This window comes from Hippocampus comes, unplaced genomic scaffold, assembly GCF_001891065.2.
Source record: "Hippocampus comes isolate QL1 unplaced genomic scaffold, H_comes_QL1_v1.1 scaffold22, whole genome shotgun sequence".
Taxonomy (NCBI): Eukaryota; Metazoa; Chordata; class Actinopteri; order Syngnathiformes; family Syngnathidae; genus Hippocampus; species Hippocampus comes.
This window is the reverse complement of record NW_017806175.1, coordinates 6,355,158-6,369,482: the sequence shown is the minus strand read 5'-3', so window position 1 is coordinate 6,369,482 and position 14,325 is coordinate 6,355,158. Positions and strand designations below refer to the sequence as shown.

General features: G+C 42.5%; 1 protein-coding gene across 1 annotated transcript in view; it reads left to right on the top strand.

Moving 5' to 3' along the window:
* Positions 1 to 12,615, top strand: part of rab6ba (RAB6B, member RAS oncogene family a) — a 14,085-nt gene extending 1,470 nt beyond the window's left edge. The window contains exons 2-8 of the mRNA XM_019897288.1: positions 5,115 to 5,173; positions 7,481 to 7,534; positions 7,635 to 7,740; positions 9,912 to 10,023; positions 10,325 to 10,418; positions 10,772 to 10,838; positions 11,624 to 12,615. Coding sequence (XP_019752847.1) covers positions 5,115 to 5,173; positions 7,481 to 7,534; positions 7,635 to 7,740; positions 9,912 to 10,023; positions 10,325 to 10,418; positions 10,772 to 10,838; positions 11,624 to 11,688 — 557 coding nt within the window. The 3' untranslated portion in view covers positions 11,689 to 12,615. The remainder of the gene's footprint in view (positions 1 to 5,114; positions 5,174 to 7,480; positions 7,535 to 7,634; positions 7,741 to 9,911; positions 10,024 to 10,324; positions 10,419 to 10,771; positions 10,839 to 11,623) is intronic.
* Positions 12,616 to 14,325: the final 1,710 nt, after the last annotated feature.

Here is a 14,325-nt window from a genome sequence, read left to right as displayed (position 1 = left end):
TATTTGTACATCAGCACATTGGGGGGGAAGCTGCCTCGTGCATATTTAACCAGCAGGAAATACATAGACAGCGCAATCGAAAAGCTCACACTAATGCTGCCTCATATATACACGCGTGTAATTGGAAAGCCGCTTGTGCTTTTATTCCATATCCTTGATACCTAACTTGGGCACAGTGTGTAAAAATGTGTTGATTTTTCAATTATTTCAAAAACACACTATTAATTTCAATAATATACAAAACATTCTGTTCTATCAATTCTACATATTTTTTTAAATGTAATTGTAGGTGAAGTAATCCCTAATTATTTAAACAGGGCTCGCCTTCCCTTCGCCGCCATCTTTCTGCTACGGATACCCGAAGGAGACAAACTTGCGAAAACCTCCATTTATTCCGTGAATTGAGGGAATAAGTGATTTTAGCTTTCATTTTGCTTGCACCTCTGCTGAAGAAATTGCTGGAAGGCTTATGAAGTGTGTCACCAACGTGCACATGCTTCAAATTGCACGCGCTTGAGTGTAGGTTGATGCATTTTATTAGTTCACCACTAGATGGCACTAAATCCTACCCACTGCACCTTAAACACCTCTAATAGATATGCATCAAACACTCGTGGTCCCCTTATGAGGGATACCAAATAGCTACATAGAGTGAATTCCATAAAGCATTTATATGATAAAATTGATATCAACTGGAGGTCCACGGAATAGTACGCTCTTTGTATTCACTTGTGAGACAATTTGGCGCACTAGTAGAACGAATAGGGTGCGCTAGTACAACTATTTTTTTTTTTTTAATGTATACTACTGTATGATATTGTGGAATACGAGCAGGACAACTCTGAAATAATCACTAGTAGGACCGAAACGTGCTACCTGTAAGGCAAAACTGTGCAATGTACTAAAGTTTTTTTTTTCCAACCAATGCTTGCCACAAAGAATTTATCGCAAAAAGAATTCTGAAGAGCTCCGCTCTAAGATCAATATCAACGATAAGGAGTAATTGCCCAAACAGCTTCCCATATGTGTGTAAACACTCAGCCTCACTTCACTCTCTGCGGTGAGGAAATCTTAGTAGGCCACCGCTTCCTGCTAGCACACACTCCATTGCTCACACACACACACTGATTGATGCCGGAGTGCAGCTAGCAAGCGTTGCAGTGCAGCATATTGCTCCAGTGATTCAGCACTACTGTCAAAACAGCCGAGGAGGAGGGAGGATTATGTGACTCCTCAGGCCAAACGGTTTCTTTGGCATGATCTTGTGACATTTTGGTGCTTCATTGAGTCAGGCCATAGCCTTGTCTAATTGAAAACACACCTTGCCACCGTCTCGTTTTTACAAACCTTTTCGCATGTGTCAATTACTGGTGGATTTTAGTATTCGCGGCAGGGCTGCTGAAAATGCAAATATTTGTATTTAGCTGGTCGTTGAACAGAAGTTATCCGGCTAGTGTTTGCATTTGTTACTTATTCAGTTAGCTGGCTAGTTTGTCACTTATCCAATTGATTCACAGTTTAGCTGGCTAAACTTTTGTGCTGAGATACTTATTAGCAAAGCAATAACCACCATTGGCTCAAAGCCGACCGACCTGACAGTGAACAGCAGGATGTATTTTCAGGTTTAGCTTCTCGAGTCTTTTTTGGGCCTGCTTAAGGAAAATGTCCTGATTTGTGCTGCTTCCCGTCTGCCCGGAGGATGCAATCGAATCTAATTGTACGCATTAAAACAAGTGTGTCCTCTCATAACAGCCTCATGTCTGCTTTCCCCAGGCTAATGCAATGAGGCTAACTCGGCGTCACACCTGGCTGCATTTGTTCTTGTGTCCTCAATATGTACGTGCGCCTGTGTGTATGAGTGTTTGGCCTCCAGTCACAATTCTCCATTGGCCCAAAACATCTGAAATAGATTTTGTTGGCCTTGTGGAGTTTGTCAACATGTTCAGCAGGGCTGCTGAAAATGCAAATATTTGTATTTAGCTGGTCGTTGAACAGAAGGTATCCGGCTAGTGTTTGCATTTGTTACTTATTCAGTTAGCTGGCTCGTTTGTCACTTATCCAATTGATTCACAGTTTAGCTGGCTAAACTTTTGTGCTGAGATACTTATTAGCAAAGCAATAGCTAGCATTGGCTCAAAGCCGACCGACTTGACAGTGAACAGCAGGATGTATTTTCAGGTTTAGCTTCTTGAGTCTTTTTGTGGGCCTGCTTAAGGAAAATGTCCTGATTTGTGCTGCTTCCCGTCTGCCCGGAGGATGCAATCGAATCTAATTGTACGCATTAAAACAAGTGTGTCCTCTCATAACAGCCTCATGTCTGCTTTCCCCAGGCTAATGCAATGAGGCTAACTCGGCGTCACACCTGGCTGCATTTGTTCTTGTGTCCTCAATATGTACGTGCGCCTGTGTGTATGAGTGTTTGGCCTCCAGTCACAATTCTCCATTGGCCCAAAACATCTGAAATAGATTTTGTTGGCCTTGTGGAGTTTGTCAACATGTTCATCCATTATTCAGAAGCTACTGGTAAATGTGTCTTTATGTGTATGCCTTTAAGAGGTGCCATGGCAACCATGTGACTGACCTTGTGTCATTCTCCCTTTTTAGTTGGCAAATTAACTGGCAAATTATATATATATTTTCTTGTCACTGTAGTTACTTGCTTCTGAAGTTAGCCGGCTAGTTTGTCACTTGTTCAGTTAGCTCACAGTTTTGGCGCTAGGTTTTGTCACGCCGTGTTTGGCAAGCTAGCCCACAAGTTAGCTAGCTTGTTTTTGTCACTGCTTAGTTGTTTGGAGAGCTAATTAGTTTTTAAGATGCCTCAGAAGTTAGCGGGGTAGTTTCTCACTCATTCAGTTTGCTCAGAAGTTAGCGGGCTAGTTTGGGACAATTGTCTTGTTTGATTACCCCCGAAATTAGCTAGCTGCTTTGTCGCTTACAGGTTAGCCAGCGAGTATTATCCTTCTCTACAGTATAATAATTGGAGAACAGGGAATGAGGAAATGATTCCAAACACAGTTGCTTTAATGTGGTGTAAAATTGGGCACCCTGTGTGCCATCCTGCTGCTGCTACAAGTGCGGGATATGCAGCGGTATCTGCAGGTGCTTTATATTTCCTCTGTAATTGGCCCGAACGTTGCTCCACCGACACTTTATTAGCTCCGAGGACTGGCCAGCCGGGAATCTATGCCATTACCATTTTTGTGCCAGCGTGTAAAGATGAACAGAAACTGTCTGCCAGAAGCTGTTAAAGATTCAGATGCTTTATATAACTGAAATGGCTTTGTCCTCCCTCACCCCATGCCAGTGGTGACATCATGCGCACTCGCCTCTTCCAGAGACGCTGTGAAATAGCAACATCAGAGGCGGAATAAATCTTTCCATTGTTAAATTAACTCGCCGGTAAGCCGGCGAGTTATGGTCCTCGGTGCTGAGCTCTCTGGTTATCTGGCTATTTTATTTATTCATTTATTTATTTTAACTTTAGGTACTTGTTCAGTTTGCTCACTAATTATCTGGTAGCTCAGAGGTGAGCTGAGTACTTTTGGTGTTGTTAAGTCAGCTCAGAAGTGAGCTGCGTAGTTTTCGCACTGGTTAGTTGTAAAGTTATGTAAGTTAGCTGGCTCGTTTTCCTCATGGCTTGTTTCGTTAGTTTACAGGTAATTGTTTAAACTGTGTCAATAGTTACTCAGTTAGCTCAGATGTTAGCTGGGTGGTTTCACACACAAAAATTTAGCTCACATGTTCGCCGGCGACTTTTGTCACTGGTTACTAGTTAGCTAGCTAGTTTGGTCGTTATTCAGCTGGCTCACAGGTTAGATGGCACGTGTTTGTCACTGGCTTCGATTAGCTCACAATTTAGAGATCTTCTTCTGTATGTTATGCATATAATGCACATAGTTATATTTTAAACAAGTTTGTAGCGTTGTCACGATACCAACATTTTGACTCTGATTCTATACCCGCATAAAATATCTTGATACAAGTACTGAAATGATACCACGGTAAAAACGTCAAACATCGGTAAAAATCTGTGAAATAGTATTTGACATTGTCATTGAAAAAGTCATGGTGCAATTCTGGTGCCAGCACTTGGTGCAAAACTCCAAGTTGGTTGTAAAGTTAGCTAGCTTGTTTTGTCACTTAATTAGTGAACTGAAAAACAACCACCTGCCTTACATTATTAAAATGTCTGCCTGAAAATGCGCTACACAATCTTTTCCTGAAATCTCTCAGCACTACTAAGGCCAGTGGTACTATTTCATTCTTTCTATTAGATCGAGTATTACGGTGCCTAATAGTGTTGAAGAAAATCACCGCCAGATATCCTGCTGCGTTTATCTAAAGTTAGCTCGGATGATGCGTTGATTAAGATATTAGCGGGGCGTCATTAGGATAGTCATTATCTATGCATCACATTGTGCCTGGCAGATATGCACAGCAGGCGTGTGTAATTAGTCTCCTTGATTAAAAGTCTTGGCGAGCGCGGCGGAGCTCATTAGAGGTGGAGGATGTTGATTCCTGATAAGAGTTTGGAATGATCGTGTCAGGGTGTTGGATGGCAACTGGTAAACTTGTAGTACGTAGTATCATCACGGATGTATCGAAAGAGAAAGAGAATTGCGTTACTGACGCATTTGCCCATTGATAAAGATCATTTTTCGAGGACCAACCAGTCATTCCCCTCTGGAAGTACTGGACGAAGTGCCAAGGGTGATGAAAGTCTAGGCTTCGCTGCTTAGGTTTCTACCGCCGTGACCTGACCCAGATAAGCGGGAGAAAAGAAAAAAAAAAGGATGGATACGCACTCATTGATTGTGGTGGGCTTCTCAAATGATGAAAACACGCTTGAGTACACGTGAAATGAGCTTGGCTGTTAGCTCGTCATTTATCAGCCTCGTTCGAAGAAGTCTATTGTTCTTTGTTGAGCGTCGTGATCACCGTATTATACTGCCTCCTCGTGGCCACTGGCAATGGCTCATATGGATGAGAGACGAAACCAGGTTCAGAAATGTGCTGGTAAGACACATTAGAGTGGTATTCAGTTGTTTAAAAAAAAAATCTTATTTCATGGCAACTTTGCCAGTCTTCTCTATTAACAAGGTTTTCTCTTGCAGTTGGAAAGACGTCGCTGATCACGCGTTTCATGTACGACAGCTTCGACAGCACATACCAGGTAAAAATTGAGCTTCCAAGCGCCTTCGGTTACACAAAGACTGTCCTATATGCCGATCAAAAAGCGTTCAAATAAAGCCCACAAAGCGTGGCGGCACTGACGTAGGGTATGCAGGCTACCTCAGAGAAATCGTAATCAGATTATCTGCACAAAGACAGAGTTTTAATACCATGACAAGTGTACAATTGTTCAATAATTTCGGTCTTTTTTTTTTTTTTTTTTTCGGACATATTTTGAGATGTGACAAATCTTATCCTTGTGAAAGAGAAAGTAGCACACTCGTTGGAGTGAACACATTGTGCCTAATGCCTTTGGTCTGCTGTTGACCTCAATGCTGCCGGATAAATAATCACCTCGGCAGTCATTCTGAAGGAAAGTATGAAGACAAATGGCTGCCTTCTCGTCCCTGTGGTGATGAGACTTGAAATCACAGAGTTCATTCCTCACACTCCTCCCTTTTTATGCTTTTCAGTAGACAGATGGATGCTGGTTAAATTGCATCTGCTGTTCTAATAATGGCCCCGAAGAGAGCGTCGTGTTTATTAATATCAGCTGCTGCCTCACTCTCTAAGCTTCTTTCACACTCGCACTCTTTACTCTCCAAGTCTGGATTTTTACACTGAACATCCAAGTTTCTGTTTCTGATTTAATGCCAGCGGTGCAGCGACACATGTAGACAGGCGTGTATTCTTTATCTTCTGCAAAGAGCGACTGATCTTACTGCTGTACTGAGGAGCCAAGTACATTACCCTTATGTTTGACTTACACCGCCCCCAGGTGGCCAAGGGGCGCACATCGTAATTAGCAGCACAATGTACATTGAAGGAGAACGTGTGACCAAAACCGTAAATGAGTTTTAATTCTATTCATTGAGGTTACATCGAATGAGAAAATCGCCCCATGGTTTTTTTCTTTTTCCACAGGCACAACGGGCCTGAAGCTAGCCTCCCTGACGACATTGCTCATTAATCATTCAAAATCATATCGTAAAAAATTTACAAGGATCTAATGTGTTCATGTATAGCTAGCTGTCTGTGTGGGGATCCTATTTTTAACATCTGGGCCAAAAGGTACCCAGAAACCTTTCACTCAAATTATCACTGTGTCAATACCTCAAAATGGCATCCCTGTCGTTGGAAAGATTATTTTACGTAAATGATCTTGTGTCTACCCTCTGCCACCCAGTGATTTAGCGGCCTTCGTGGCATGAAAAGTAAGCATTTGTGCCGGTTCAGCCTGATAACGAATGTCTTTTTTTTTTTTCCCGTCGCTCGGCCAGACTGCCTGGTTTGCCCCGCACCGGTCATTGGCATTGCCATGGAAACGAGCGCGTGACAAAGCTGCTGATTTCCAAGCGGGCACCCCTGCTGCACCGCCTCACACGGACCAACACAAAACATGACAGCTACGTCCCAAAACCTTGAGAAACTAAACATAAATGAGAACATAAGAATACCAAACCCCTCTAAAGAGCCTCGAATGGCAGCACATCTCCACAGAACAGGAATCAGAACTTGGGAAAGGTTATACACCGAATTAAATATCATGATATTTTTTTCACTTGTATCTTTAAAACGCCCACGCCGAGCTTAACGTCTCTTTCCACTTGTTACGACAGTTAAAAATGCGCAAATGTGATTTTAAAACATGTGCCGGTATGGTTCGAGTTTTTAGGCTGATGATTTATTTGTGGCAAGATCACATGAGGACATCATAGCAGGAGAAACGGTGTGCTCCGTGACGCACTGTAAACACCGTGCCAAGTCGGAACACGGAGCCATCTGCCTCCATGCAGACAAAAACATTCGTGCAGAATGATATCCCGGCCCTCAAAAAAAAAATGATTATTTAAATTCACCAGCAAGATCCTAAAATGGCTGCATCTAACTACAATGGCCGACTTCCTGTTACTTCTCATCCATGGCTTCCTCGGTGTTCTTTGCAGAGATACTCATGACAAAAAAAAAAAAGTGTCCCAAATTTCACGTTGCAAAGTGACAGTGGCTTCAAGGGATTAATGATCAAAAAATTCCTGTACAAAGTGACATTGCCAACAAATGGTGTGGCATGCACGTGAAAACTTGATATTTTGGGGAACTTTATATAGATTTTTTTTAATTATTAACAATTTTTGAAAAACAAAATCCTAATTGTGAAGTTTTTTTTTTCTTTGTTTTTATTTATTTTTTTAGTTTGTTTAATCTTGCTCATGAACTGAGCCAACCTATTCAAAAATGCACCTCCTATTCAACAATACCATTAAAGTCCCCCTTCAGATTGTTGATTGTTGTTCTCTCCGCTCCCAAGGCAACAATCGGAATTGACTTCCTATCCAAAACTATGTACCTGGAGGACCGAACGGTAAGACGCCGAGTCGCCGACTGGACTCCGTGTTTGTCATGTCGTCTCGGCGTAAAACATCAACTGACTGCGTCGGTCTCGTTGATCAAACCGTCGTCAGGTGAGGTTGCAACTGTGGGACACGGCGGGTCAAGAGCGCTTCAGGAGCCTCATCCCGAGCTACATACGTGACTCGACGGTGGCCGTGGTCGTGTACGACATAACAAGTAGGTTTCACAGTTTTTACACGTTCCAGACGATAGGTGAAAAACGGCGCTATAGAGACCAGAATGTACTTATTGGCCCTCCCTCCCGCGAACTGAGCCGCACTATGCCAAATAAAACGCTAATCCAATTGATTGGAATCGTTCCACTTCAAAATTAGCCGTCCTTGAATCATATCGCGCCCCATGTATCGCGAGTCGTATCGAATCGTCTTTTATTAGAACGGTGCACACCACTATCTGCTAGCTTGGCGCGAACAAACGTATAATGCGAAATGTCCGAGATCGGCTAACGTAAATTAGCATAGATGTTAACGGTAATTTTAGTCATTCAACACACCCAGAAGCAACGCATACAAAAGGCATATGTTCAAACAACACGTTATATTTTTGTTTTATCGAAAGTCAGATAGCTTAATGGTAAGATATAGTTTGAGCCCGGTTGTGACAGTGTCTCACAATGGAGAAATTCCCAATTTACAGCAGTAAAATTATGAAAGGGGAGAAAGGAGAAGACAAAAAGGATAGAAATATTAAATATAAATATATATACTGTACACATAAGAAGTATAACGACATGATAATCACAAGGTGGTTCTTCCATATTTGCTGCTCCCTTTTTTTTTTTGTGTGTATGTTGTATGAAACAAAATCTGGCACGCAGACTACATATATCACTTTTGTTTACTATTTACCATTCATTTATGTCTTGTAAAGATGGTTGATAATGTATTAGAATATATCCAGTAAATTATTGTGTTGGAGACTAATGAGTTCAGAATAATAAGGAGCTACGAATAGTTATCTTATTCTTCATCACGTTTCTTTTGCAAATATGGTCTCGTTCACGACCTGCCTTGTCTTAACAATTTTTGAAAAACAAAATCCTAATTGTGAAGTTTTTTTTTTCTTTGTTTTTATTTATTTTTTTAGTTTGTTTAATCTTGCTCATGAACTGAGCCAACCTATTCAAAAATGCACCTCCTATTCAACAATACCATTAAAGTCCCCCTTCAGATTGTTGATTGTTGTTCTCTCCGCTCCCAAGGCAACAATCGGAATTGACTTCCTATCCAAAACTATGTACCTGGAGGACCGAACGGTAAGACGCCGAGTCGCCGACTGGACTCCGTGTTTGTCATGTCGTCTCGGCGTAAAACATCAACTGACTGCGTCGGTCTCGTTGATCAAACCGTCGTCAGGTGAGGTTGCAACTGTGGGACACGGCGGGTCAAGAGCGCTTCAGGAGCCTCATCCCGAGCTACATACGTGACTCGACGGTGGCCGTGGTCGTGTACGACATAACAAGTAGGTTTCACAGTTTTTACACGTTCCAGACGATAGGTGAAAAACGGCGCTATAGAGACCAGAATGTACTTATTGGCCCTCCCTCCCGCGAACTGAGCCGCACTATGCCAAATAAAACGCTAATCCAATTGATTGGAATCGTTCCACTTCAAAATTAGCCGTCCTTGAATCATATCGCGCCCCATGTATCGCGAGTCGTATCGAATCGTCTTTTATTAGAACGGTGCACACCACTATCTGCTAGCTTGGCGCGAACAAACGTATAATGCGAAATGTCCGAGATCGGCTAACGTAAATTAGCATAGATGTTAACGGTAATTTTAGTCATTCAACACACCCAGAAGCAACGCATACAAAAGGCATATGTTCAAACAACACGTTATATTTTTGTTTTATCGAAAGTCAGATAGCTTAATGGTAAGATATAGTTTGAGCCCGGTTGTGACAGTGTCTCACAATGGAGAAATTCCCAATTTACAGCAGTAAAATTATGAAAGGGGAGAAAGGAGAAGACAAAAAGGATAGAAATATTAAATATAAATATATATACTGTACACATAAGAAGTATAACGACATGATAATCACAAGGTGGTTCTTCCATATTTGCTGCTCCCTTTTTTTTTTTGTGTGTATGTTGTATGAAACAAAATCTGGCACGCAGACTACATATATCACTTTTGTTTACTATTTACCATTCATTTATGTCTTGTAAAGATGGTTGATAATGTATTAGAATATATCCAGTAAATTATTGTGTTGGAGACTAATGAGTTCAGAATAATAAGGAGCTACGAATAGTTATCTTATTCTTCATCACGTTTCTTTTGCAAATATGGTCTCGTTCACGACCTGCCTTGTCTCAACAGACGTGAATTCCTTCCAGCAGACATCCAAATGGATTGATGACGTGCGGACAGAGAGAGGAAGTGATGTCATCATCATGCTGGTGGGCAACAAAACAGACCTGGCAGAAAAGAGGTAGGCGCTGCACCACCGGGGGAGATACAGACATCGTGTATTTTAGGACCGGGGTTATGCAATCTTCTCTGTGACGACGATGATGAGCAAGCCTCGGCGTCTGCTTCGGTCATAGCGCGCGCGCACACACACCCACACGCACTTTGAAGGCTTAACTCAAATATGAAACTCTGAATCCCTGAACCTATCTTGAAAGCCTAACCTCGACATTAAGACCTCACTTAAATCAGTGCCGAATTCATAAAAGTGTAGAAGGATGTTCAAGTGGAGCTGAACATGATTTCCTGTGCACGCTCCTCAGGCAAATTAGCATCGAGGAAGGAGAGCAGCGGGCTAAAGAGCTCAGCGTTATGTTCACCGAGACCAGCGCCAAGACGGGCCATAACGTCAAACAGGTGAAAGACCGCCTCAAGAAAATGGAGTCGTTTTAACGGGACAGCACAAAACAGACAGACAGACGAACATACTGTACACGGACGCCTGGAAAGCTTCGGCTTCTTGGCTCCTTTCAGAGGATAAAGAATATATGACATAGTACTGCTCTATTGAATGCCTTAAATGTTGTGTGTCATTTCAATCGGGAATCGATTAGGTTGAAAATTGAGAAAATAGAGTCACCGGGATACTTCAGTCTTGGGCATTTATGTGCTGCATTGATGATGTTGAAATTAATTTCTTCAATTCTACGGGATGGAAGAATCACTCTCAATGTTCAGTTTTGGGTTTTGTTTTTCTTTTTTCCTCACAGCTGTTCCGCCGCGTGGCCTCGGCTCTTCCTGGCATGGAGAGCATGCAGGAGACCAGTAAAGAAGGCAGTATCCTTATTTCAAATATGTTCATAAAGACATGTTGAAGCGACATAACTCGAGCCGTGGGAGGCTACCCGACTAACGAATAATGCTCATTGTTCTGCAGCCTTCACGCCTAGCGCTACGCTTGGGCACGGTATGCAAAACGGAAGGTCACGCTAGCACACCGTTGCCAACGTGACGTCCGTCAACAATATTCCTTTTATTCGATGTTACTCTTGCCACAAAATCCAGTGGCAGCCTCTGTACCGGTATACATTTTACTGAAATACATCAGCACCACCACGTGGTAGTAAAGGAGTACTACATTACAAAAACAGCCTCATTTAAAATCCTTGTTTGAAACCCAAACTTCCTCTAAATCCTCTAAATCACAGGTGTCGAAGTCCGGTCCTCGAGGGCCGGTGTCCTGCATGTTTTCCATCCCTCCCTGCTGCAACACACCTGATCCAAATGAACAGCTCATCAGCAAGCTCTATCGGAGCCTGATAGTGATCCTGATCATTTGAATCAGGTGTGTTGCAGCAGGGAGGGATGGAAAACATGCAGGACACCGGCCCTCGAGGACCGAACTTCGACACCTGTGCTCTAAATCCAGTTGCAGCCTCCGTACGGTATATGTTTGACTGAAGTTCAACAGCACCACCAAGTGGTAGTAATGGAGTACTACACTACATAACTGGTTGGGTTCGGTACCTCTTAGAAGGTTGAGAACCGCTGCTCTACGTTGTTCTCGCCGAACCGCAAAGCTCCATCACGACTGTGAAATTTCCTTCACGATCTCCTGCCAGTGATCGACATCAAGCTGGACAAAGCGCAAGAGCCGCAGACGAGCGAGGCCGGCTGCTCCTGTTAATAGCCGCTAGCGTTAGTTGCTAGTAGTTAACACTCATCATATACAACCCCCACCCCCCATGCCGACACGCTTCTTATGTTGAGCCTTCCTATTGGTTAACATCCTGACTGCTGGTCAGTGCTTCCAGAGAGAAATAACGCCGAAGCTGTCCAAAACAAACAAGTTGGACTTTTCATCCTTTCTTTCATTTTGTTCATGATATATATTTTTTGTACTGCCCACGCTTTTTTTTTTTTTTTATATTCAGGGACAAATTCTCTTCGTGTTTGGTGCACCCTAACTTTAAGGCAGACAGCCACAATAGAGCCTATTCACGTCTTGTGGACTGTCCATGCATGCTTCTCTAAACGTCAGGTAACACCTCACACACTCGCACACACACCTCACGCACGCGCACACACAAATGTAGGACTTCCCATTGTTCCTATACATCGTGTGTGTGTGTCACTTTGTTCCTTGTGGACACACAACATTCCACTGTATTTGGGGGGGCGTCAAATGTATTAACATTGAGAAGACGTTTTTAATGATTTTATTTTATTTTTTGAAGTTTCAAGTTGAGATTTAAGTCAGGGAAGACACATTGGCATTAGAAAACACACACACACACGCACACACACAGTCACTTTGCTGCTTATCATTTCATCTTCATTTTTTTACAACCAGAATGTAGAAGAAAACACGCAGCCTTACTGTCGGATGAGCACTTTCTTTTAATTTTTTTCTTCTTCACTGAATGAGGACTCTACAGATGGTTCTTTGTATTTATTCCTGGCGAATAGGAACCGTGGTGTCCACATGTCAACCAACGTACGTATGTTAGCGTTGTCGAGATGATTGTGCAGCGAGGCGGCCGAGACCACCTCAGCTCTACTCTCACTAACTGTAAAGAGCATGTCTCCATTAAACACGTCTTGCCAACCACCACATGGCTTCGTGGTCATTCTGAAAAACAACTTTGGGCCAGACTTTCGTCCAGACATTTTGTTCAGACCTTTGACTAAACTTCTGTCCAAACTTGGACAACATTTCGTGCCGATCCGAGCTCTATTTTTGGCCAGACGATTGTCCACAGCTTAGCCAAGATGAAACTCCAGACTTTTGGTTCAGACATTGCTGATTGCAGATCTTGCTCCAGATTTTGTCCAGTTCTTGGTATAGACTTCCATCCACACGTGTCCAGCATTTGTCTACAATCTAAATCTCGGTCCTGACTTTCGTCAAGAGAATAGTCTGGACTTTGGTTCAAACATTGGTCCACACCTTTTCCAGACTTTTGTCCTGGTCTTGGTCTAGACTTCTGTCCATACCTTCGTCCAGACTTTAGTCCAACACTTGGCCCAGAATCCAAATTTTGTTCCTTACTTTTGTCCAGCTCTTAGTTGAAGCCACAGTCATTGCTGATTGCAGATCTTGCTCCAGATTTTGTCCAGTTCTTGGTATAGACTTCCATCCACACGTGTCCAGCATTTGTCTACAATCTAAATCTCGGTCCTGACTTTCGTCAAGAGAATAGTCTGGACTTTGGTTCAAACATTGGTCCACACCTTTTCCAGACTTTTGTCCTGGTCTTGGTCTAGACTTCTGTCCATACCTTCGTCCAGACTTTAGTCCAACATCTGGTCCAGAATCCAAATTTTGTTCCTTACTTTTGTCCAGATCTTAGTTGAAGCCACAGTAAAAAAACAAACAGTAAAGGCAATTTGTCACAGTTACTCAGCGTGGCTTTCACAGCCTGACCTGACTTGTTCCAACGACTCTCGACCAAACCGGATCACCAACTAACTGATTTCTTGCACCATCCCACTGGGAAACCACCCCAGCCCAAATTTGCACCATCAACCGTTGACCCGAAACCTGAGACCTGTATCTCTACGCAATCTTTAAGCAATCTTTGTTTGCTTGCTTAATAATGAAAGTCATGATCCAGTATTTTCATAATCTCACCACGGAGACTCTTGGCCAGATGCTGGATGAATGCTTTTCTATAATCCTCTTTCATGCTTACAAGCCGATTGTTGTCCCGTAAAACTGTGTATCATACTCCACAATTAAATCCTCTGAAAGTTACTTTGCAGTTAAAAAAAAAAAAAGGGATAATTTTATTTCGAATTCAAGGCATTCGCAGGAAGGGACTGGTGTTATAAAGCCGATTGTTGTCCCGTAAAGCTACGTATGATGCGACCAAAACAGAAAATCCACATTTACATACTCGCACGATACTTTTCTTGTCATAAATAAGTGATTGTTTATTGAACATTCTACGGGCATTTCCCCCCCCCGCCCCCCCCCCCCAAAAAAAATAAATAAGAAAAACGCAGACTGGTGTCTGGAGCGATTGTTGTCCTGTAAAGCTGCATTTGTTGTTTTGCGCTATTTTGGTAATCATGAAATTTAAAAAATGGATAAATCTAGCACAGGATAGAAGGTAGGGGCTGATGTCTTTCAAGCAGTTGTCCTGTAAAGCTGCTTATGATGCTAACAGTTACTTTGTCACCATAAATAAATTAAAAAATTGATTGGTGTTTATTTAGTGTTGAACAAATTTTAGGAGAAACCATCTGTTCCTTGGGGGGGGGGTCTCTGTATGTGTTTTAGACATGGTTGAGCCAAATCCCACAGCAGCAGCTGGGAGAA